This window comes from Drosophila simulans, chromosome 3L (assembly GCF_016746395.2).
Source record: "Drosophila simulans strain w501 chromosome 3L, Prin_Dsim_3.1, whole genome shotgun sequence".
NCBI classification, from domain to species: Eukaryota; Metazoa; Arthropoda; class Insecta; order Diptera; family Drosophilidae; genus Drosophila; species Drosophila simulans.
Window position 1 is genome coordinate 9,817,788 of NC_052522.2, and position 25,891 is coordinate 9,843,678.

General features: G+C 42.8%; 1 protein-coding gene across 4 annotated transcripts in view; it reads left to right on the plus strand.

The window, feature by feature from the left end:
- LOC6737519 (kin of IRRE-like protein 2) overlaps window positions 1–25,891 on the plus strand; it is a 228,628-nt gene that overhangs the window by 50,816 nt on the left and 151,921 nt on the right. For all 4 annotated transcript variants that reach the window (XM_016171268.3, XM_039293997.2, XM_039293995.2 and 1 more), the window contains exons 3-6: window positions 9,846–10,087; window positions 13,466–13,676; window positions 14,160–14,287; window positions 17,622–17,790. In XM_016171268.3, coding sequence (XP_016031318.2) covers window positions 9,846–10,087; window positions 13,466–13,676; window positions 14,160–14,287; window positions 17,622–17,790 — 750 coding nt within the window. The remainder of the gene's footprint in view (window positions 1–9,845; window positions 10,088–13,465; window positions 13,677–14,159; window positions 14,288–17,621; window positions 17,791–25,891) is intronic.

Here is a 25,891-nt window from a genome sequence, read left to right on the forward strand (position 1 = left end):
GTAATATTAGCGCTAATGCGAAGTCGTAAAACGTATACAACTGAGATGTAACAAATACAGCTCTATTTTTTAATTATTACATTCTTTTTATTTAAAGGAAATACTTTAATGGGCTTAGTAAGGTGTTAAGAAAAAGAATTTTCCTGTATGAAAATAAGCATTTTGCATGAAAAACAAACCTAAATGTAGTCAATGATTTACTGTAAGGACTTGGTTAAATAAGCTAGCAAGGGAAGTATTTTTCCCAGTATCTAAACATTGGTAATTGTTTTCGGTGCATACGGATGCATATCCTTTTGGGCAGCGAGCTGTGAGCACCGAGCTGCGAAGCGCACACGTTTATAGATTAACACATTTTTACTGCTGAATGTACTAATAAGGCAAACATTTCCACTTTGAGTTGCCCCCATGGGGGACTGGGGCCCTCAGCCGCAGATTCAGGAGCAGTACGTAGCTGGTATCAGGAGCATCAGGAGCCAACAGCCTGCAGGACCTGCTATCGCGCACAGTAGCAAACACGGGAAAGCTCGTACGTGAGCACGTGTGTGTACTTTCGAAATTTATAACACAACGCGGCGTTAGGTGAAGGGAAAACGGGGAAAATTGCTGAAAAGTCAGGTGAAGAAAAATGTGAGCGAGCAGCGGGGAAAACAAAGCAAAGCCAAGCGGCAAAAAATGTATTTCATTCAGTGCGCCGAGGCTCCCGTGAGGCTCAGTTCGTCCAGGCAGCCAGCCAGCCAGTTAAATGGCAAGTCCTCCGGGAGGGGAATCCCATGAATACGGCTCATGTTCGCCGTGTTGCTGTGCTGTTGTGATTTCGGGCGGGAAGCCAACGCTTCCTGGGAATGCACACACATGTTACTTGCTCCTGGTTCCTGGTTCCTCACACCCGCCGACGGCTTCCGCTCCCGAGTACCGATTACTACTCCCGGATTCCGGCTGCAGCGCGTGCCTGGCACTGGCAACTTGGCAGCTGCTGCCCGTCATCGATGGCGACGGACCTCGCCAGCAATCAGATTCCGGGGGACGAGCGACGAAAGGCACTGGAAAAAAATATTAATCAAAATTAAAGCTTGCAAGCCTAGCAAAAATTAGACTGCAATCAAGCAATGAACGTTACTGTAGCCGAATTTCAATAATTATGGGCACTGACAAACTTCCAGATTATATTTAATGTAATTTATGTATTTTTATGATTCGATGATTCTATGATTCGAATCGAATTTAAGCATATTTTTCTTCAGTGCAGGAATCGTCGCCCACTGAAAAGCCTTGGCTTGACTTGTAATTACCACTGCATTGTGGACTTTTATTTTCTTTGTTTGCCAGTCACATTAAGTTTGGCCCGAAACCCCTGGGAGTCTGCTGCACCTGACGTCGATTGAATTACTGTTAAAATATTATCAGACAGGTCCTTGTTTTTTTTTTCGCCGCTGCCTTATCAGCTGGGGAGAAAAAAATTGTCTAGTTGGCAAAAGGTCGGAGCACGTTTTCGGGCAAAAGGCTTTGAGATTAGCTTACCGCACACCTGAGCGGCTAAGTTAAACCAAGTGGAAAATTAACAGGGGAATTTTAAAAACGACTGAACAAACTTTTGAACGATAACTTTTGACCTGTCTGTTTCATTTTTAGTTTGAATTCTATTTTTGGTAGCTCTGCGAAGCGTTTTATTCACTTAATGTGAATACATTTACTCATATCACTGATGTTTGCTGTATGTATACACTGTGCAGCATTCAACTGTGAAAATTGCACTGCAACATTGTTATGGTTATATGGCCACATAATCGTAAGTTATAAAAAAAAAGTAAATGCCACCATAAATTATTTAAACTATTCAATTTGCTGCCGACGATGAGCATGTGCAAATCATTCGCGCTGAAGAGAAAGCCATAAAATGGTTAAATGCTGTCATTTCAATGCATTTCACGCAATAAACAAAACGCACATAAAAATGGCATCATCAACTATAGTGATGAGCATTTCGAACAATAAAGCATTCAAAAGTTGTGGAAAGGAGTGGCGGCATAACTGAAGCGAAAAAGAGTGAAGGCCGCTCATCAATGCAATCATGCACGCATAAAAATCCCAATTTAATTCAATCAATTCGTGCCCGTTTCCATTTTTTTTGTGTTATATTTCTTTGAGGTAAAGCCCACTCAACGGAATACAAATTGCTGGCAACGAACTTAGGTTGGGAATAACCCAAAGGGACATGGAATGAGAGTCTGAAGCTGAAGGAATGACTCTGTGTGTCGCAGTCGAAATTGTCTGATGAATTTCTTCAATTCAAAACGTGACTGACGCAATGATTGTGCACGTTCTTCCTCGTCCTTCCATCGCTCTATAACTAAGTGCCACTATGTAAGTGAATAACTGTCACTGCACAGATCCCGACACATCCTCCACCGACTTGGTCCTGATTGCACATCACCAGTGCTGCCAGCTACCAAGTTTTCTAGTCAAATTTCTAGACTAAAAATTATTTATTTTTTAAACAGTGGGTAATGATAAAATGCTTTCAATTAAGCTGGGGTGCTCAAGAATCAAATTTAAGGCAACCGCCGAAAAAGGACATACATACAAAAAGGGCATTGCAAATGAACTGACTGTTGAATTGAATTCAATTCTGTTAATAATTACAATGTTAAATATTCATGTGATTAAAAAGTGATAAAGTTAAATAAAGACAAAATAAAATATACTTTGGCCTATGTAAAAAGGACGAAGAATTAAAGCAAATCCGGCGCGATTTTTGAATCCTGCCACTTTGCCAGCACTAGCAGTCGTGTATATATGATGAAGATGATCTGATGGACAGGCAGAAGGGTTCAAAGAGGAAGAGACATGGCTAAGCATGCCATAGTTGGCACTTTTAAGTCATTTGCTACGTTTTAACTCAATTCCAAATGCGACCATTAACCAAAGGGCCACTCAATCAAACTCGTAGCTGCGAATGGAACTTGCAGCAAAACGCGTACGGCAAACAAGTTTGGGGGAGTCCCTTTTGGCCGCCTCGTCTAAGCCACATGCATATGGAATAGGAAAAAAAATAAAGTGAGGACAAAAACTCCGAATGGGCCAGTTCTTAAAGCTACAATCCTCGCTGCGATGGGGCAGCACGTATTGCGGATCTGCCATCGAATTCGTGATGGCCAAAAGTGAAGCTTGTGCTGAGCCCAAAGACCAGAAAAGCGACATTTTGGCCATGTTTTTTTTTTGGCGCTCCTCGTACATTTTTTACACCCACTGGAAAACGCAGCTTTGGAGCTCGACTTTAGGTAGGACATTGATACGCACACTAGTGTTTGCTAGACTGCCATTTGGCCAGATTGTGAATTATTTAAAAATGATTTATTATATGTTTGTTTGCACTTTGCCATGTGGTTTTCCAACAGCAGCAGCTGTTTCGGCTTACAGTGGCATAAAGTGGGCGAAAAGACACATAAAACTGAAAGGATGAGCCTAAGTCGAGTCATGGGTCCTTCAGAACCATGCAGTTCCACTGTGCTGCTAAATATTTCAATGGATGGAACAATAAAAGAACCAACAATGCCCAGGCCGAGCAAAATCTATTGTGTTTTCATTTGAATTTAATATTTCATTGCAGCAGCCGGCTCAACAATTGCAATCGAGTTTGCCTTTTGCGGTTTGCCGCCAATTGTAAATACGCAATCCCTCTTTTTCTTCGGCCGACATGTTGTGACATCTCACTTGGCCTGGCTTCAATTAAAATGTCTACATTGCGGTTTCCGATGGTACAAAAAAGAAAAGCCTCGAAAGCGCTTAACCGACATATATCAAGACACGCAGCTGCTGATTGATTAAGTTGCATTGCATAATGCAGAGACCACACACAACACCTGGCCAATCGCTCAAGGATTCCATCTCGATTTAATCCGGAGAATGATCCAATTTCCCAGCAACTTCGAACACCGTCATGATAATAAATTGTGTCTTAAATTGCCGCCTGACCCACTTCAATTTATGGGTTTGGGCTTTGTGCCATAAATTTAAATTGAATGGAGGAACCCAAAAATTAACACACGCAATTAAAATTCAACAACAGTGCTGGCCTTCAATCGAGACAAAATCCATTGGCCAAGTGACATTGCGACTGCTAGCCTGGCTTTTTGGGTTCTCGACCGGGCCCAAGGACATGGCAGACCCTTTTCCAAGCCATTGAATAGATTTCTTTCACACACACCCATGGGGTCGGCATAAAAGGGACCGAAGTCAGGGAGCGTGGCACTCTGGGTGGCGACCCGCACAATTGGGGCGGAAAGGCATTACACATACTGATTGGAAAATCTATGGTGATCATTAATAAAACCGAGACTAGTGCAAAATGCCAAACAATAACAGACGGCAATGGGCCGGGCTATAATCAAGAACTGAGCAGGCAAATTGCTGGCCAAAACCAATAGGTAAACAGGTCCACAGAAGCTCCTTGATTTAAATTATCATGCAAATGTTGCACAGAGGAAAAACGAATTGACTAAGAAGAAAATAGTTGTAGAGAAATGTTGAATAAAGTATTCAATGATTTCAAAATTATTGGAATTTTTGGGCATTTTTGATATTTAATGCTAGAAAAGGATCCAGAAAACAAGTCCGATGGCTTTATATTATTTTCCTGATTTTTCTCAGTGCTCTTTTGAAATTTTAACAGAATGTACTGAGGTTTCTGTATAAGTAGCTGCATGCATTTATGCGACCAACTTTAGTCACGGCAAATATTGTTTTAATATCTCGTGGAGCAGACGATTTCGCCATTCTCCTCGCCATTTTGCCTGTGGCTTGTCTTTTTGTTGAAGCCGATGCTGCAGCTGATGCTGTTGTTGTTTTCCATTCTGGCCAAACTTTGAGCGGCAAACAATGCTTCATTATAAGCTTCAACCCATGCCAGAGGTGATAAGCCATGCCATAACCAGAACGAGAATGAGAATGAGAACGTGAACCAGAAGCTGAACGAAAACCAGGACTTCCAGGATACTAGGATTACCCCAAGTAGGAGCGGAGGCAAACTTCTTGTATAAACTTCACTTTATGCTTTCGGCCTTCAATGCCTGAAAAGCAAACACACACACTCACACACGCGAACACACACACACACACACTCTTCTTTTAACTTGAGTTGTTGCCTGTTCTCGTTGTCGTGTTGTATCGCATGTTTTGTCATACGAAGTGGCTATGCAAAGACAAACAAGCCGGAACAACAACAACCACAACAACAACATTGGCCAGGAGGACAGAACGCTGCACAAAAATGTTGTCAATCAAGGTTGAAGATAACAAGAGACAAAGGCAGCAAACAGGATGTTAAGCCCTTAAATTGCCTCAGACAGCCGGGAAATGTGTCTTGATTATAACCCAGTGTGTGTGCAGCGGTGTGTCCCGAAACAAATTAAGTGGAACCAACAAATTCCTCATGCACAAACTATTTCCTTTTGAGGATGGACGGATTTATATTCCATAGCATACTTTTGCGGGCCAGGTTTTGTGAAGTTTTTTGGGAAAAGGGAAAGATGTCAGGTAAAAAAAGTATCCTTTTCAAAATGTTAACTTTTTAATTGCAAAGAAACTAGTTTTCTTATTAAATATTTAATATGCATATGAAGTATAATAAAGAATGCATGTTGTCTAACAATTAAACCTAAAAATAGTTTATAAAGAAGGTTAACTTTGTTTTTTTAGCATTTTGTTTGACTGAAAATTCAAGACCTAAGTTTAAACTCCTTCTTAAATTTGGGATAAAAAACTTGAATAATGACGAGCAATAATTACCCACTCGTTAATCAATTATATCCAATTAATGGGGTCAACTCCAGCGGAGAATATGATCAACTTTTTGTTGAAAATTCGTGGAACAGACTTTCATTGTGTTTCCAATTTGTAGACACGCATTTTTTCATCACTTCTTCTGGGGGTAATCATGTGAGCAATTAAGCTCCTCTCGATTGACGCTAATTAATGAACAGCATTAAAAATTATTATGTGTGAAGCAAAGAAGCGGACCAAATATGACAGCCATTTCAAGAGCCATGCTGCCAAGCTGCCACGCCCACCACCGTCAAGCGCCTCCCATTCGCCCATCCACATACACAATTTCAATTTTCGTGCCTTGTAATTTGCTTGGATAATTTATATGCACGGCAGGCGTATATAGAAGATGCTCGCACCTTAACCCCCAGTTGGCGATATTGCTCCTGGTGCGAGATGAAATAAATTTTGCAGCATCATTTAAGCTTAATTAAGACATCCCAGCCGCAGGCGATGATGGCCAAAAGAGCAGCGTGCCCCGGCCACAAATGCCTCCCAATGCACCGTGCTCAACATAAATAAATGAGTGACTTGATCCCGGAATGGTTCGGTGGTTCGGCGGTTCGGTGGTTTGGCGGTTCACAGGGTTGAGTGGCTGAGTGCCTGGGTGGCTGAGTGGCCGCGTGCATATTCGAGGGCCGACATCTCAATGCCCATTTGATTTCCAGCCAACTCACGATTCCACGCATTAAATCGCTTAGACAATGTCAAAAGGCATCATTACTCAAGGAGCCGTTGGCAGGCCACGTTCAGGAGCCTTCCCAATTGCCCTCGTCATCTGAAATGAGTGGTGCGATAAAGCAGTCAACAGACAGAAAGGCGCGGAAGATGCTACAGAGCGGGGTATCGACTATTAGATACCCAGTAAGCAATCAAAATAAGTTAGCAGCTTACCAAAATAGTACATTTAAAATATGGTTAGTTATACAATTTGTATAGGTTTCTACCGTGGATTTTAAAATTAGGTAAATAATACTTTAATGTATCTATATAAAGCAAGAAATACATTATACCCCTTTAATCCACCATCACAAGTTATAAAGAAGAGCTGGAAATAAGAAGCAGCGTGAAGTCGAACTGAAAATGGAGGATTCCCTGTAACTCGATACCCAGCCAATGTTGATTTTTAATTACCGCGAAGGCAGCGAAATGTAGCGATATTTACTATGAAATTCAATGCCATTAAACACAATTAAGTGCGTCGGAATCCCCATCTTGCTAAATTACAGCTCCCAACATAAGCAGGCAATTATGGGGGCCGTGTTGGAGGGATGTTCTATTTTATAAGCCAAATTCATTGAGTCAACGGTTCAAAGTGTTGCACATTACGCATCATTTCAGTCGCCATACTCCTCGTGTGTCTCTACTACCAAAAAAAGGGGGGAAATGAAAAAAAGAATGCCGCAACAAAAGCGTGAAAATTGCAAAAGTTTTCTTAATTGCTCCACGCGGCTCGTCAACGTTGTCGAAAATTAAGGGCAAATATGCAAAGTCATTGTGTGAGTGGGTGGTGAATCGAGTGGGTTGCGACGCTGGGAGATGAGTTTTTGGATGGCCGAAGGTTGGGGATTGGAGGTTGGCGAAAGGAGGTGACTGGTGGAATGGCCTAGCCCTCGTAATGATTAAACCAACCCCAGCGACACACGCACGTGGGGAGAAAAAGTGGGAAAACTCACTCGAATCGCACCCACTTGCACACATGCCGCTTTCCCAGCGCCCTCAAATGAGGAAAATTCAGCGGTGGCAATTGAATTCGAATTTACCGCTCCTTAAAGCTCATACAGCTTGGCTTATCGGGGCTTAAAACGAATAAATTAAAGTTTAAACAAGATTTTATTTTATTTAAAGCCATTTATGACTAAACTGCAGTATTACCTTCTTAAATCTAGACACACCTTTGGAATTGTAAATTAAATTCATTCTGCATTCTCTTTGTCTATATTTCTATTCTATGAAATAAACATAGAAAGCCCTCTTTCGTCCTTTTTGGTACATTTCGTACACATTTTAGATATGTATCTCATTACCAGAACCAAAAGTCATAAGAAAATTTAATGGGTGTTTCTGTTATATAATTTGATGTAGTCTACTTGCTTATATCTAATGTCTTTGCTGGAAATTCATTTTATAATTGCAATAAGCCTTTCGGCTATTGTTGCTGTGCACTCATGGGCATCAAGAACTCCCTCGATTATCTGTAAATAGGGGATTTTCGGATGATAACTCCCTCCAAAGCTGTTTACAACGACCTTCGCACATGGTGGTATGTCTTATAGCTGCACTTGGGGAAAAGGAGCAACATTAACATGAGTGTAGTTAACAAACCACTAAGCTGAGCATCGACAAATGCACATGTCCTGCGAGTGGAAGCAGCATGCAACCAGACACACAGACAGACCGACAGTCGGGAAGACAGGAGGAGCATTTGCCAGCTGGATAAGTGGTGACTGTGGCGAAGAAGATGCCAATTGCAGTGGGGAGAAGTTTAAATTAAATGCCACCTTCACTCAAATTAACCCACATTAAGCATATTGAGCTTGCCACGCCCCCTTATGCTTGGAAGAGCGCGTCACTTGGGGGGCGGGCGGATTTTCCCAGCTGTATTTTGTTTAATGAAGCCGAAGTTGTGGGTGCGCATTAGTATGTTTTGGAACACTGAGAAAAAAAGGGCAATTTTTTAAATAATATTTATTATATTAGCAGGAATATTATTTAGCTATCTTTGAAATAAAAAATATGCTGAAATTTATATTTTATTTAACCAAATTTGAACATATATAGAAAAATATGTATAATCAACATCTACTCTTGTAACGACTTCTCTCTGTGCGTTTGTGTGTGTGTATGCTGTGGGCGCGTGCATGTGGAAAAACAGTTTTCGAATGAATGCAAGTTTTAATCCTTGAAATATGATTTGAGTGCAAATATTTTGCATAACCATGAGCTCGACAGTGAAAAGGGTTTGCCGCAGGAAAAGAAAGGGAGACTTGCGGTCTTGCCATCTGTGTTAGTGTGTGTGCGTGTGTGAGCAGTGACACAATTCCGCTGGCAACATGTGTGTGTGTGTGTGTGCACTTGTACTTGCCAACCGCAAACACTTCACTCGCCCGAAGGTTGCCCCCCCCACCCCAAATACCCTTTCTTCTCACTACTTTCTCCCAGCCCCTTCACCATTTTCCACATCTAGTTGCGCAGAGCAGGAGCAATGAGCCCCAGTTGTAGACACTCGTACAGTGACTTACATTTTAGAAAACATGACAGCCACAAAATGTGTTTTTTTCATATCTAATACTTGTATGATAAAAATCATTCATAATCAGTAGAGGTGCATTTTAGAGTTGCGCACTTCAAGATAGCTCAGACTTCAAGATTAGAATGTGGTAGCTCATTTCTAATGTTTTCTTGTAATACGATCTTATGTTATAAGCCGATGAATACAATACAATACATTTTGAAACATTTTACATAGATGTAAAACCTTTTTGTCACTGTGCATTCATTTGCACTTCATTTCTCTGCAACTGTTTGGCTTTAAAAATACATTTGACCAGGACTCTTGGTCATCATTCAAATAGTGAGTAAATGGTCACGGCCTAATATAATATGGCCCCAGGCCACTTGAGCTCACCTTTCGACCACAGAGTCGAGCTACAGAGCGCGTTTAATGAGCAAAGTTAGGGCGGTACTCGAATGCGACCTCTGACCCCCTGACGAGTGCATCCGAAAAGAGTGTTACTCAGCGTGTTGGGGTTTTTTGGGGCGAATCCGAGTGACTGAATGAATGTAAATGTCATTTTGTGTGCGACTGGCATGCTGCACAAATTTCTTGCCAACAGATGCACTTTGGGTTTTTAATATTTTCGTGGTGAACCGCACAAAGATAAAAGGTTCACATTTGCATACGCGTACCATGGGGGGTTGGGTTTAGCTTTAGCATTTGTGTCTATTTGCAGCTTTTGACTTTTTCACACCGAAATTCACTTCTCACTTTGCCGTTTTTTTTTTGTTCCACCCATTTTCAGACATGACAAACGGCGGTGTGCAGGGACCCATCGAGGGTTACAATTCGCTGGACGACCTGCTGACAACCACGCCCACACCCGGCCAGGCGGCCATGCTCCTGCCCACCGCGCCCACCGCCGCCTACACGCATCCCAAGTGGATGGAGCCCTACTTCGATCCCTCGACGCCGCGCAATGTCACCGCCCTCATGGGCAAGTCCGCCTATCTCAGCTGCCGTGTGCGCAATTTGGCCAACAAAACGGTGAGTTGCGGCTTAAAGATGCACTGGTCGAAAAGTATGTATTAGAGTAGTTATGTACAGGTTTTTATAAAAGTTTAAAACAAATTATTAATATAAAGATTTACACTTTAAAAAACCAGGTGATAAACTAATCTAAATATATACTAATTTAAAATACTTTAAATTTATAAACCAATTTTGTTTTCAGAATTAAAAGCCAAATTTGAACAAACTTTGAGTTACAGTACAATCTTTGAGATATTAAATCGAATTACAAAAATCAACGGTTCTAGAATCCTGAATTATTTCTTTAAGTGTGCACCTGAATCTGACTGATTCCGATGTGGCTCCTTTTTCGTGGCTAACAGCGAACTCGTGTCGAAAAGTTTGTTGTCGTGCGTGACGACAACGAGTCCTCGTGGCCATTAAAGTTTGGGCCAACTTGCGTTTATTCTCCATGCGCGGAATAATTTTTATTTTTTTTTTTTGAGACCGCCTCTTGCGTTGATTTCTTGGCCGATTGCCTAAAAACTGGTCGACGACGCGTAGACCAAAATGTAATTCCCCTAGCATGACGGTGAAATTTTTAATTAGTTCCTTAACCTCACAGCACGCCCCGCATTCTGTTTGCGTTTTGCGGTAAGGCGGCTTTCAAGTTGGCTTCAAGTTTTTGTTTTTTTGTATCTTTGAAAATTTAGCAATTTCATTTTTTACCTCCCCGATTTTTGTTCTGTTGTTGTTTCGCAATTGTTTCCTTTGTTTATCTGCTTTAATTGCTACCCTCCTCCGCGATGGTGCGGGTTCACAGGACTAAGGTCGACCGGGGGCAACCTGCTGCTCCTGGAGCTTGATCTCCAGTGTTTCCTGCTGTCACATTCAGGCGGCAGAAAAAATTGCCCAGATATTTGTATTCATGTGTTTTGTAAACGTTTTGCAGCATTTAATTTGGCCAGCTGGCTGCCTTTGGAAAATGTGCCTAATGAAATGTATATAATTGTCGAAAGGTGACGGCGAAGGGTATCAACTTTTTTAGCATGCCCCCCAGATAGGTTTATGAATAATTAGGCAGTTGGCAGATGGGACAGGCGATTAATGAGTGAGCGACACACGTCTCTGTGCCCCAGGCGATGCTTTATTATCCTGCGAAAAAAAAGGGAAATTTGCATATAGATGCCCGCCAATTCTCATTTTCGCCAGGCTGCCAAAGGGAAAATGCGATGCCAAAAACCAACAAACTTTCAACACGCTCGCGAGCACTTGACACAAATGCGCCACCAGGAAGTGGATCCCGCTGGCAGCCAGCAGTGAAATGGAGATGCGGATGCGAGTGCGGATGCGGATGGCGTTGCAGGATGCCGTTAGCAGGGCGCAACTTTTAATTTCTTGCCAAACAAAAGAGGGACGACGAGTGCCAGTCCCCAGTAAACTCACCCATGTCGGCTAACACATACATCAACTGTGCAACCTCAAGTGGGCGAACCTTTTTGAGTCCTGGCCCTGCCACGCCCATTCGCTCGCCCCGCATCTCGCTCTCTCTCTCTTTTACTCCCCCTCTTCAGCAATCTGAATTGCATTTGAGCGCGAAATTATTTAAACAATTTCATGAAATTGCTCTCGCCGCACGCGTCAACAGCACTTGGCTCACAGTCCGAGTTGCACGAAGCCAAAAGTTGCACTGCCGCCACAGAGCACCACCCAACTGCACCACTTTGCACCAAACGGGTGGCTCAATGGCTTTGACTCCCCCTACCCAATGGGCACAACTCGCAACTTGAAGCGGAATGTCGAGCTGTTGTTGCTGCTCCTGATGTCGTACACGGAAAGAAAATGCTTGAAATTCATAAGGAATGAGACTGTTTGGAAGTTAGTATTCATTGTTAGATTGATTAACTACGGTAATGATAACGACTAGCTTTTTGGATTTATCTATCAGATGTGTAGGTAAAGAGATAACCATGAATAGTATAAATATATCTGTGGTGTAATGACCAATGTTGATATTGAACTGCGAGAATTTGTTCGCTCTGCATCTGCTGTTCATATTGCTGGGGGGGCGTTGCTGCTAATATGAGCCCACCCCCAAGGGGTAGCGGATTGGTGGCATTGGGGTTTTGGGGGTGTGGCTCCATTACAGGACCGCATGCAGCACAGCGTGCACTTGTTAATTACGCTTTAATTTGTTGCGTAAAATGTTTGTTTAATGGCGGCGATGTCGTTGCAAGTGTGTGCGTTAGTTGTCAAAAGTGCGAGAACCATGTTTTTCGCACTTTTATGCACTCTGGATTTTCAGAAGAGGAGCTGTAGCCCCCTAACCGAAAACAGAGAACGACAGGATAACTGCATGCCATCCTTAAACCGAAAACGGAATTGTTGAAGGCGGCCCTCGAAAAGTATGCAACAACATTGCGTATAATTAAACGCACGCATGCTTTCTTTTCACTGGGAGAAAGCCCCATACACATTTACGTGTGGCGGTGCATGTGGGTAACTCGGCTGTCAAGTGCGATAATTTTGCATTTACATTTGACTTAATAAGTTTATATAAGCCGCCGCCCTGCCAGCTTACAAAGTTATCTCTGTGCACCGCAAACTACTTAAAAAGTTTGTGATAATTAAGCAAAGCCAAAACAGCTCGAGCACGACCAGAGCAGCAGTGGTTTCTTTAGAGAATCCGCCGAGATTCGTGGATTTCCCTCTATATGGCATCCAAAAACCCGCCGGAAATTCAAGCAGCCGCTCGTCACACATCGCTCATACGTCACGTACGCCCAGCCGAAAAAGATGCAAAACTTTTTCATCGCCGCCCATCCTTTCGGGACGCCTTTGGATCCTTAAGCTCCTTCTAGCTGGGTGTTTTATTCGATTTTGATGGCACTGCGTCGGCAATTCGTTTTCAATTGCTGCATTTTTAATGGGCCAGCCGCTGGCTCAAGGAGCAGACAAATGACGCGATTTTACGAGTTTTAAAATAATGATATCGTTTTGGGTGCAGCTCGGCTAATTGAATGTGAGTTGAAGTGCTTAAAAGTGATTCTTCAGAAACCTCTAAAGGAGAAAAAGTGCTGTAAAAAATAAATAGAAATAAATTAGAAATAATTAACACCTGATAAATGTTGTATAGTTTTAACACAACAATTTAATTTACAGAGTTGTTTCTTTTTGGTAATAATAGATTTGAAAATTTCTTTGTGCACTCTGCAAATTTGTTTATAAAGAACGATATTTACTTTTGCCTGCACAACCGCGTCTCATAAATTTCCAGACATTGTCCAGCAATGTCTGTACTCTATTAGGTGGATTAACCGTATTCTGAACCCCCGCACACCAGGAGCAATCCTTTTGATTTAGCCCTTACAAGAGAGTGCAAATATTTACGATTGTTTCTCTGGTATTTTACAGGTGTCCTGGATCCGGCACCGCGACATCCACATACTGACGGTGGGCTCGTACACCTACACCAGCGACCAGCGATTCCAGGCGACCCATCACCAGGACACGGAGGACTGGACACTGCAGATAAAGTGGGCTCAGAAACGGGACGCCGGCATGTACGAGTGCCAGATATCGACGCAGCCAGTGCGCAGCTATTTCGTTCGCCTGAATGTCGTGGGTGAGTTGAGCAGTTGAAGAGGTGTCCTTTGGATTGGTATCGGGATCGGGATTCCGGTGCCGATTCGGTTTCGGGCACACGGGCTTCATAAAAAATCCACCATTTGTCGTCGTCGCAAATAACAAAGGGCACTCGCTGAGCGGCTGATGACAAAATACAGAAAAATAAGAAAAAACAAGAAAAAATGGAAAAGAAATGAGCACACCCCGCCGAATTGCAGAGAAAAACGAAGTTGTTGAACAAATAAATTACACACAGCAAACGAGTGAGCAACACGCACGGCCAAGGAAAGGCAAAGTCCCACGTCGAAGGGACTTCGAGGACCTGGTTTTTATACGACAATAATTCCATTTTATCTCGTACTTTATTATTCTACAGTGCCAGCCAACGCGCAGCGGCCACCTTTCATCCCTATATATTCTTTTTCTCCATGCACTTACTTTACTGCTTGCCTTTCTCTATCTTTCTCGGTGTCTCACCCAGTGCCAACGGCCACCATCCTGGGAGGTCCTGACCTTCACGTGGATAAAGGCAGCACCATAAATCTCACTTGCACTGTAAAGTTCAGCCCCGAACCGCCGGCCTACATCTTTTGGTATCATCACGAGGAGGTAATTAAAGCTTATTGTTATTTTACAGTCCCCCAAAATTGACCACTTGAAGTTCGTTCATCTCAGCTACTCGAGAAAATTAAGTTTATTTAATCGTTTTAGAAGTAAACATTTTATAACATAATGGTTACATTGTTAGTTTTCATTATACAAAGTGTAGTTAATAATCGTTTTGAGACCTTGGGCTATTCTCTTGGACGTCAAAAATAGAACTGATTAAGTAGATTTAACCTAATTAAGTTGTAAATACAGATAAAGTACAAGAAATGATTCCTCTACTAAGATAAATATAATTCTTACATTTTACTTATTTTCCAACCATTCTAATTGCCCTCATCAGCAATATTTCGTTTCGCTTAACAATGACATATGTCAGTCCCAACTAAGGAAAGCTGGCTTCCAAATCAGAAAACTTCAATGCCCCAGAGCAAACTTCGTTGCTCATACCCCACCGGTTGTCAGCAAAAGTTATCCTCCCATATCCTTCCATTCCTTTACGCTGACACCTCCTTGCCACTTCCTGTCTCGATTTTCGGGGAACCCTCATCAGACTTAAACGTCAGCTGCTGTTATTTTAATGAGCGAATCAACGCTCCCGGTTATCCCGCGTCCTTCACACATGCAAATGCAAATCCGCCAAGGATAACGCGGCCAATGACGTTTTGGCGGACAGGTCATGTTTAAATTACCGCTGTTGACAAATAGGGGAATAAAGAAAAACCGAGCAGAGAATTTTCAGATCGGCTTCTCATCCGCGACCTAATTGTCCTTTCGCTTCCGCCAATTAGCCCTGTTGTCTTAGCCAGGTTAAGCAGCAGCCAGTGCTGGCTAATTGCAGAGTGCTAAATCCGCAACAGTTGCACGCTAATTGCGATGCGAGAGAGCCAAACAAACTATCAACAAAAAACGCTTGGAGTAAAAGATTGTGGGGCAGAAATAGAGGTGGTGTTAAATGCGCTGTACACACAAATCCGGCCAACAACGGCTGCTCACTTCTTGCACGGCCACTTGGCGTATTTTAATGTATTCCAGGAATTTTCTAATTAAAACCCAAGAGTACCTGTGTGTGTGTGTGTGTGCGATGAGTGGCCGCAGGAACCTTAACGCGTCCTTGCTGCAGGCTTTGCAAAGTCCTGCGCTGTCCTGTTCGCCGTACTTCGTGCTCCGTGCACACGGATTATTTACGATCCATGCAAATTTGCTGTTAATTAGTTTAATGGATGGATAAACCCAGTTGATGCACTTGCACCGCGGATCCCTGAAATGTATGCAACACTTTTTGCCTCGCACTTCCGCTCGCTAATTGTAATTAACGTGTTGCATATTTTCGCCTCTTCGCACCTGAGGTCAGGTCCTTGACAGCTCGACTGTGGCATATGTGTGGCTAGCATGCCGGATGGATTCCGGCTAATTCCAGCAAATAACTGACATTCAACGTGGCCTCGGTTTCAGCTAATAGCCAATTTCTTGGCCCTTGGTTTAGCTTTCAAGTGGGATTTTCAATGGGTCGTCAGCTTGCTCCACTTTTCACGATTATTTCAGTCAAATCTGCTGCCTTGCGCGACATTTATTTACTAACGATTTTTATGACCCCACGGCTTGCTGCATATGCTCGAAATATGATGGCGATTATTACGTGGCCGAGTGCCACATAAATGCAATATATGCGCATTTTCAATGGACTACACTTTACACAAATATTTTATTTACTTTTTACCATTTTCCGGCCGTGTTATTATTTCCTTTTGTGTCTTTTGTATGGCATTTTCCCCCCAATCTCCCAATTCCATTACCAATCCCATCTGATCCACCAGATTGAAGAAGTCAGCAACAGCTGCAGTTGTCATGAAAATTGCAGGCGGCACGCCATGAATTTTTAAACTTCCAATGGCAGGATGCTTTTTATTTTCAATTTATCAAATGACAAACTGCAGATTCGCCTTTATTCCAACTCACTGGTATTTCGGCCACGCCCCCTTGCCGCCCACGCTCATTAACTAATTTGCGCCGAGGGCAAAAATATTATAACACAAATATGGTTTTTATGCTAAAGTCAGCAATAATGGGGCCAGGATATCGTGTGCCTACTGATAGCCAAACTTTTCACTTGCCAAAAGTTTGTGCGACAAACTTTGTGTCATTTTCATTGTTTTCATGACTGATATCCACTGTTTTGGGGTATATAAGGAAAGCCATTTCTCTATGACATTTGTAAAAAAGATTTATAAATTGAGATATATTTTTCCAAAAATTTTACAAAATAACTTAGGAATTCATTCAAATTTTGAGGTATAAAATGTTAGTATTGGAGAGATTTTGCAAGTCAGTTTGCTATTTCCTATTTCCAACGATGTAATTGTACAATCAACACATTGCCATAATCGGTATCAATGTACTGATTTATCCAATTTCCTGTCCTATTGCTTGATGTCTATATCTGTTTAGCCATCGTCATCACTATCAGTGACACTAACTTTGCTTTCATTCCTCAAACTATCGCAAATGTCGTCGATTAGTTGGGATTAGATGGCAGATTATGCGCCCGAGGTCCTTTGGCCAAGGGTTGTGAGCTGCCTCATTTCCGGCGTTGTTGTTTCAAGCATAGCATTTCTTTTTGCTTCTGTTGTTGGTGACAAAGTCTTTGCCCTGTCAGCGGCATTATGTGTTAATATCAATTCTCTGTCAGCTCAGTTCTAACGCGAACTTTGGCCTGCTGTATTGGCAAATTATTCCGGTATTTGTTTTTGTCGGCTGGTGGGAGCGACTTAATATGCATTCAGCTGCTGTTAAATCCAGTCCTTGACAGGACCTGCCGACATTCTGCACAAATCGATAATATCAAGTCGTCTGCGATGGCTCACAGAAAGTAATAAGCATAATGAGTGGAGAAGGAGCCTCAAATCCTCCCGATTTGCATGACATTTCACGCGATCTTTGATGTCGAAAGTTAACTTTAATCACGAAACACACCCATCGAATTCCAATTAAAATCACAATTTCAACGAGTGTCAGTCAAGGACAGTGTTTTGTGACCCCCTCAATTATTTTGCGCTTCAGGTGTATAATTTACACAGCGATGAGAGGTGAGGGAAAATCAAGAGGAAAAATCAGTAGACAATTTTTACGTAACTCACTGACTGTGCGACATGTTTTGCTACATTTTTCCGCACTTTAAAGGAGGGTCAAAAATTACATTAGGCACAACAGCCGTCGGTACATGCGACTTGCTGTTTGGCCGCTCATTGTTTTGACATTAATGTCGGGAAAAGGAGTGGGCATTTAACATGCATGGAAAATACTAAGGACTCACTACTCTCCTCCTCTCCATTTGCAGGTCATTAATTATGATTCATCAAGAGGCGGCGTGTCGGTAATTACCGAAAAGGGCGATGTGACAACCTCATTTCTGCTCATACAGAATGCAGATCTGGCCGATTCGGGCAAATACTCCTGTGCGCCCTCCAATGCAGATGTGGCCAGTGTGCGTGTCCATGTCCTAAATGGTAAGTACCCATTGCTCTGCACCCCCCTCTAGGTCCACCCTCTCGAAAATCGGGACAATCGGAACACCCCCAGAAATTGTTGCCATCCTCTGGGCAAATACCCGAATGCCACGCCCATGAAATGCCATTTGTAGAGGAGCGCTTGCATTAACTGACGAACGAACCCGACAGCCATCCACTGTGCTGCCATTTTGTTTTCTTTGTTGCGTTTCAAGCTCCGGTGCACACGAAAAAATAAAATCACACATATACTCAGGAATACAGATTTGAATCAAGAATCTATATAGTTTTATACGAAGCTTGCAGTGTGCGGGAAAAATGGTGCTCTCTTCGGAAAGTTAGTTTGTTGTTAGTTCCAAAAAGTGTTTCAAGTGCATTTTAATTTAAGCTTACTAATCATTAGGTTGTTAAAAGATACAACTAATGAAAGTACATAAATATATTTTATATTATTAATTATTGCATATAGCTTAGATCGAGTTCATATTGATTTTTTGCCGTGTGACAAATTTTCAAATGTCCTGGCAGCGCTGCCTTTGCATCTGAATACATGTATCCGTGACAGGGCGTTACCCAGCGGGACGTTTTATGAAGTCAAATGGACTTGGCCCGGGGGCTGCAGCCAAGTCCAGAGGTCCACCAGTGGACAGTGACCACCGACTGGTGACCTCCGACCCCGCTACTCCCCACCAGCTGACCGCCTTGACCCACTGCTAGCCAACTGAGCCCGCTTTCCGATTGCAATTTCGGCTCATTTCCGCCTGCATGCAGGATGCCCGTGACTCTTTCACAATTGACCGGCTCCGGGTCCTTAATAAATTGTGCAGGAACTCGGTACGCTTGATTTCCAGCCGGACCGCAAAAGTGCAGCGGTTCCACAATCTCCCGTATCGCCAGTGCAAAATGGCCCAATTTTCGGCTTTGATGTTTTGATGTGACCCACGGGGCGAGAAGGATTGGTTGTTTTGCAGCGGGTTCGCAGCACATAATCGCATCAATTATGAGCAAATTAATTAGCACACTGCGGTTAATTGCAGTTAAGTGAGTGCCAGACAGACGAGAGTTGCCAGAGTTCCAGGCTCCGGGGAAAGGATTTCCCGCCAGCCAAAACACAAAGACGGATGCCGGCGACATTTACAAATTGCCAGTGGGACTTCGTGGGCAGAGCAATTGTTGCAATTTGCCAGCATAATCGCTGTCGATCGTCGTGGATTTGACACAGTTAAAATAAATTACGTAATTGTAAAGGCCACAGACAAGGACAAAAAGGAAGGAGGGATATGAAGAGGGTGTGGGCGGGTAAAAGGTCCTGCGAGCGACTATGACAACGAATTGTATACAATTTGAAGGGAAGGGTGCGGGCTTGGGCGCACCGGATACGGAAATGAAGGGGGCACGTTTTTCAATCATGCTAACAGCACCATGGTGACCCCGACACTAGTAGCCACCACCCAGCGTTTTCCCGCAAATGGACCGCAAATGGTAACGTGCGGAAATCCATGCTGTTGCCATTGTAAACGTTTGCCAGCCATTATGCATGAATGCATAGAAATAGAAAACAGAGGGGAGAACGGCGATCCTGTTTGGGGTTTTCCCAGCAACCAGGTGGGCTCCATGGTCCGGAGATGCCTGTGCGATAGAGGGTTTAACAAACAAAATAATGAAGCAACAGCCCCAACAACCCAAACGGGCAAAAAGCCGCGGCACGCGGAAAATAAAAAAAATATTGGTCACGGAATATACGAGCTTACACTACTCCGGATGTTCTAGGCGAAACAGCGATAAGCTGAGAGTGAAATCCGATGTTTATTGCCTTTCAAAACTGTTTAAATAAATCCAAAATTGCGCCATAAAGTGACCCTAAACTGCAGCCACTGAATAAATAAAACGTTTTTAGGCAGTCGTTTAATAAACCTATTCAACTTTAGAAAGACTGATTTAAGTGTATCATCATGCACTAATTTAGCTGAATAATTTGAAAATACACATTTTATTAATAACCAATTAAAATTTAATTGACTTTCATCTCCTTTGACATTTCTCACATAAAATGTCTTATTAAAAAAGTTAATTGCATTCATTTGTTTATTGCATTTTAATCAGCGATAAATCGCACTATTGGCTTTATTATGATTGCGCTTTGTTATTTTTTCACCTTACCATTAAAAATATCTGCGCAATATTTAGGTAAGCAACTTTCTACGTTTTATATATTGTTTAAACAGATGTACTAAACTCTTAGTCGAGATTAGCTCTTATTGACTTTTTGGTTTATCAAGGCTCGTGCCCTTTGTTTTTGAATGTTAAAAGACAAACCCATTTAGGTTATTGAAAAACTATTTGCAAAGCGGATTAACAAGCCCTAATATGTTGTGGAGAGAATCACCTTGGCTTACTGGTTCGCTTGTTCCATAACAGCGTTATGCAATCGTAATCTGTATAAAAATCAGATTATCTGTTTGGATTTAGCTGCTGAACTTCGACCTTCGCCAGCGTTTGGTCACCATGAGTCTGAATGGAAGGTCGAAGGCCACTTGAATTCGAGCGTTAATGACAGAAACAGGGGCCTCGTGTTGTGACAGGCAAACAAAACGCAGCTCATAGTTTGGATTTCAGAATGGTGATGTCAATTGTCCTTTTACCAGCCCCCTGTTGCCTGGCAATCAGAAATGTCCTTCAGACGAACCACACTCCTCCAGGGCAGGATATGCATAGGTCATCATGGCTAGCTGGATGGTGAGAACTGCTCCAAGGCTCTCAGCATTACTTTGTTGGCTGTCACAAGGCAGTGGTCATCAAACTGAAGTATATAAGATGACCCTTGAATTTCATCAAACAATATTATATTAAATAAACAGAAGCAAAAAAAAAAAGGAAAAAAAAGGAAAGGTTACATCATCGAAATGCTAGACAGAAAACATTTATGCAACTCTTAAACGCAATGCATAATTTTAGAAGCCTTAATACTTTTTGAATACTCTTGTTCCTTTCTTCGTTTACTAATGATTATTTAATGCGTGAGTAATCTGAATTTCCGTGTATTGTCCTTAAAATAACTGAGTGTTATGCCGGCCGGCACCCAAGTTGCATTGAGCTGTCAGGAGCACATCCTGTGGAATATCTGACTTGGGATGCCGACGAATTGAGTTTCGCCACAGCCGCATTAGTGGCCATTCCCTGAATGCTAGAGCCCCATTAAATTGGATATGGAAACCACAGGCGAAAACCACTGTGCGCTCGGCGCCTTGAGAGCGATTGCATTGGATGTGCCTGTCAATCAGGCAACAATTGGGTAAATCAGGACTCGGAGCTCAGTGCCAGTGCCAGTGTCCATCTACGTTGCGTAGCCAGAATGCCTAAGCAGGTAGTTTGCCCTATTTGCTGCTGATGATTTCGATGCATCCTTGCAGGATGGAATTCGATGGGGGTGGCATGCTCCAGCATCCACCTGGCTCCATTCAATTATGGTCAAAGTAGGAATGATGGCAGAAGGGGGATCAGGTGACTCGTGGCTCGGCATATTGATATTTGTGCGGCGTACAGGCGCTGCTGCCGTCGCAGTTTACACTTGAGAAATCAAACGGAATCACCGACAAATGTCCTGGCCATCTGATCCCCCCCCACCCACTAAACTAGAAACCTGAAGAAAAGTACGAGAAAATCCAAAGTTTCGATTTATTTTCGCCAGTTTGAAATTTCTTTGGCCATTTGTGTAGCGCTTTTGTTGGCCGCCTGCTCATCAAATGGCAAACGACTCAGGCAGATCAAGGAAAGTGTGAGAAGTTAAAGCCTTGACCTGCTTCCCGTCCAAAAAGTGGAGGAGCAAAATCCCCATAGCTTGCTGCACGTATCGAAGTCACCCGTATGTCCTGCGAAACACAAACACACACAAACAACCGGAGACCAGAGACGCCCGAAATCCTTTAGTCAAGTTTCGCAGGATGGCGAATTTATTCCACTTCGTGTTTCCCGACAACGCTGTGTGCTGCAGATTAGCTTTGTATTTTGTCACAGGAAATTACATTGCGCCTTAAGGATGCCGTAGCGCAAAAATTTCGTTTCATTGTTTGCGCGTTTGTATTTGTGCGCACCGCTGACTGAGTGCCCGACCTCCTGATCCTGGGTCTCTGGGCCAGGATTCCTAGTCCTAGTCCGTGCCGGAGTCCGATTCCCCAGAGCCAGACCCCACGGCGTGCACTGTGGATAATACGGAAGATTACGAAAATCTTCCTGTTTCGATGATTTCGCGTACACTTATGGATAAGAAAGTTTCACAAAAATAAAGATTTTGAAATCATGAAGATCATAGTTATGATGGACATATATTATTTATATTTTATTTATTTTATTTATTTATGCAAGACTAATCTTATAATGAATCCCTATTTTCTTGAATTTTTCCCTATTTATTTTATTTGAAAACTTGAAAACTCTTTCCTCACTGTAGTTCACAGGTATGCTCCATTCGCCATCTTTCGCCTTTAATCGTGTGTACGTGTGTCACTGAAGTTGGCGAGAGTTCTCGGCTTTCAGGGAATCCTGGCTCCTGGCAACTGTCCACCTGCCCTCCATTCCTGCCCCATTAGTCTGTACATTAGGAGCAGCGCACAAAGCTAACACTTCCTGTGTGGATGGGTCTATGTGAATGTGACGCACTGTTGTTGCTGCAACTAGTTTGGCATTCCGGCAACACAATTTAATACAAGCTACAGCAAATTGCAGAGTCGAGATGTGTGTATTTAAATGGCAATGATGCCGCTTTGTTGATAGGCGCCAACAATTACACTGAGAAAGATAAAGGGTTCAAATTTTATAACTAAGCTCAAAAGAACATAATTATACAAATTAGTATACATACTACTAATAGGATCTTATGCAGGTGTATATTCCATATATCATACTTGCAAATACTTATTTTGGCAATATCTGCCAGTTTGATGTATTAAATGCAGCTTATATGTTGTTGATTATCCTCCTTCTTTATTACAGTGCATTTTTCCAAAAACTAATGCCTGGAAAAACTTTGTCCATAACTTATGATAACATTTCCGTGTGTGGGTTTCCACATCTGAGCTCTGCCGCCATCACAATCTAGAGCCTTCGCTTCATGCATAGTCAATCCTCGGAGATTGCCGGCTAACATAATTTGTGCCATGTTGAACAGCGGCAAAGCCAAGTAGAAGTAGTGTGGAGATGGGAAGGATGCCCGTATCCTGCGACCGCAGACCACCCCGATATTTTGGCCAAAGCCGAGGAGTCAAGAACTGTGTGGCCAGGATAACTCCTTCGTTGCCGTAAAAGAGGGAGGAACATTTCGGGTTGGCTGCAAACAAATCCGCAGCTAATAATATACGGCTTTTGTTTATTAGATTCATACATTTTCTAGCCAAGTTTTGACGCATATGCGTACGTGGGCGGATATTCTGTTCTATCGTGCGGTTCGATGGCGTGGGCATATCACTTTGAGTCTGATGCCCATTATGTTTGGTTTTATGGGAGCACTGCGTACTGGAAGTACCCCCCTAGAAAACCCTAATTCCATCTTTCCGCAGCCACTCGAAGTGATTTTAATAAAATTACCAAAGCGTGTAGGTAAAAACAACTTGGGAGCTTGCTGCGTGGCATGTAAATCCTGGCCAGAAATCGCTGCCGTTGGCAGAAAATTGTTGCCATCGACCTATGATGAAATCGGGCCAAATTGCATGATTTACGTAATGGAATAAATAAAATAAATTGCTTAATTTACTGATAAATTACATGAGCAGCAGCATACGAAAGTTTGCCGTGACATATGTGGAGGGGGTGGTGGTTGGGTGGTTTATGCCTGCCTCACAGTGGGTGTGAGTGACTCAGGGTGTCATGGATACACTTACGAATGGGGGATTTCGGGGCAGGCCTTTGTTTTCCTTTTGTTTATTTCTGCATTTTTACTTTGGCACATTTTACGAGATTAATTTCGTTGCCCAGGCGATACCTTTCGCATTGAGGGGGTCAGGTGGGTGTGGTATCTGGTGGGTGGAGGCCAGTGGTCAGCTGCAACCACAATAACCGCAGGCCACAGTCCCACACACCCACACACACACACACACACACACCGACAAAGGCAAAAGAAAAATTGCGGAAGGATCTACAGGCGTGTAAACTACGGCTACTTAACCCACACAATCGTAAACGCACCTGGTCTCATTCTGCTACTCCTCCTCTGGCCTTCGGAAATTTACGAAAGATTTATGCCAAAACCTAATTTCATGGAAAACGTATTGTTCTCGTGTGTATTTTGAGGTCAGCATAACTGGCTGCACTATTAAGCCGAAAGTGTTCAGTTCGCTGGCCAGGCTTTTGTAGTATTTTAGTTTGAGCCACGTTATTGCCGCCCGACTTGACCCAAATCTAATTATTTATGTTAATCGCTCGCCGAGGCACATACAATATATCAAATCAGTAAAATGTATTATCAGCCGACGTTATGATAAGAGTATACGGATTAATTTAAATTAGTGCATCTGCTGCACTGCACGGCTCTCAATTAGTGCTTAAACTCGTGGCTCAAATAGCTTCTGGGTAAATGAGCTCATAGCCAAGTGGCTACAATGATGGGACACGTTCGCAGGCGAGTTGAGCAAACAAACTAATCGAAAGTAAGGACACTCCAGGTCACTGGGCAAAAGTATAATCACACCATATGCACCAGAAGCTGAAGCTCCAAGCTCTGCGAACAACACAGTCAACTTTACAATCTGGCAGGACTAATCTCAAAGGATACTATGTGTGTGTATGTTGGTATGTCCTGCCAGAGTCATCCTAGCAGATTGGCCTTCTATCAATGCATTTGGTCGGTTGCACTTTTCTACAGCACCCACTCTGACCCCCAATACCATTTGAATTTTCAATTGAAATCAAGTCATAATGTGACCCAACTGGCCAGGACTCGAACGAGACGGCTACCCAAATTACAGCTGGACTCATTTATGGCCAGAACGGATATCAAAATTTAATTAAATTTTCATTTTCAATTTCGCTGCTGTCTCGCTCGCGTGCATGTGTGTGTGTGTCCATGTATGATTGTGGATGGTTTAAGTAGCCGGCAGAAATCAATTTTTTTTTCAAACACTACCATTTCAATTGAGGACAGTGCAAAACTCAATTATGACAACTGAAACGGGCAGCCAAAAAAATGGCAAAAGACAAAGAGGGAAATCGGTGAAAAAATGTCGATTATCCAGCTCACTCGGGGGTCGAGCATTTTTCATCGTGGTGTGTTTTGTCATTTCCAAATTTGTCACATGACATGAGGCAGCAACAACTTGCCCCGGCATAATGTTGGCTTTGGCATTAATGTCGTATTCCCATTCGATTTTCCCTTTCGGGGGGTATTCCCTTTTCCCAATCCCATCCAATTCCCTGCTGCCATGGATTCGCCCTGGGACGCTCTGGGGATTTTAACGAATGTGATTTGAAAATCAAGTTTTTGCGCAAATTGTGAAAACGAATAAAAGGCATCAATCATTCAGTCGAGCGTCGGGTGAGCTGGAGTGTATAGTAAATGTCATTGCCATGGACTCGCCGGACGGTCAGCTGAATAATGCGGCAGGTTGTTCGACGAGAGGATGGGAATCCTGGACAGGAGCCGCTGGACTTCCGCTTGCCGGGGCATTTCCGCCAGCCACTAAGCGCCCTGCTCAATATGCCAGTAGCTAGGACCTTCGTCTATGAGTGAGTCCTTGTCCGGGAGTCCAGAGGTCCGAATAGAGTCCTGAAGTTCATGACTGTGTGCATTTATGGGCTCATCCCCCTTGCGAATTCCCTTTCACAGCCGTCCATGCTGGTACATTAACAAAGTTAAGCCAGCACATCGGGTGCTAACGTATATTTACTTGGTTTCTAATGAGATTTCCAGGTACTAATAGGAACGAAGATGCGCAGAGTGAAAGGATCAGAAGAAGTCCTGTGAGATCTGTTTGATATGAATTTGTATTTAATGTGTCACAAAAATATTTGTGTAAATATTTAAGGTTTTAAAATTTCTTTTATTATATCATTTTAGGGATATGTAATTTATTTTCTACTTTTCCCAATTTTTACTTATTATATTTTTTTCTGT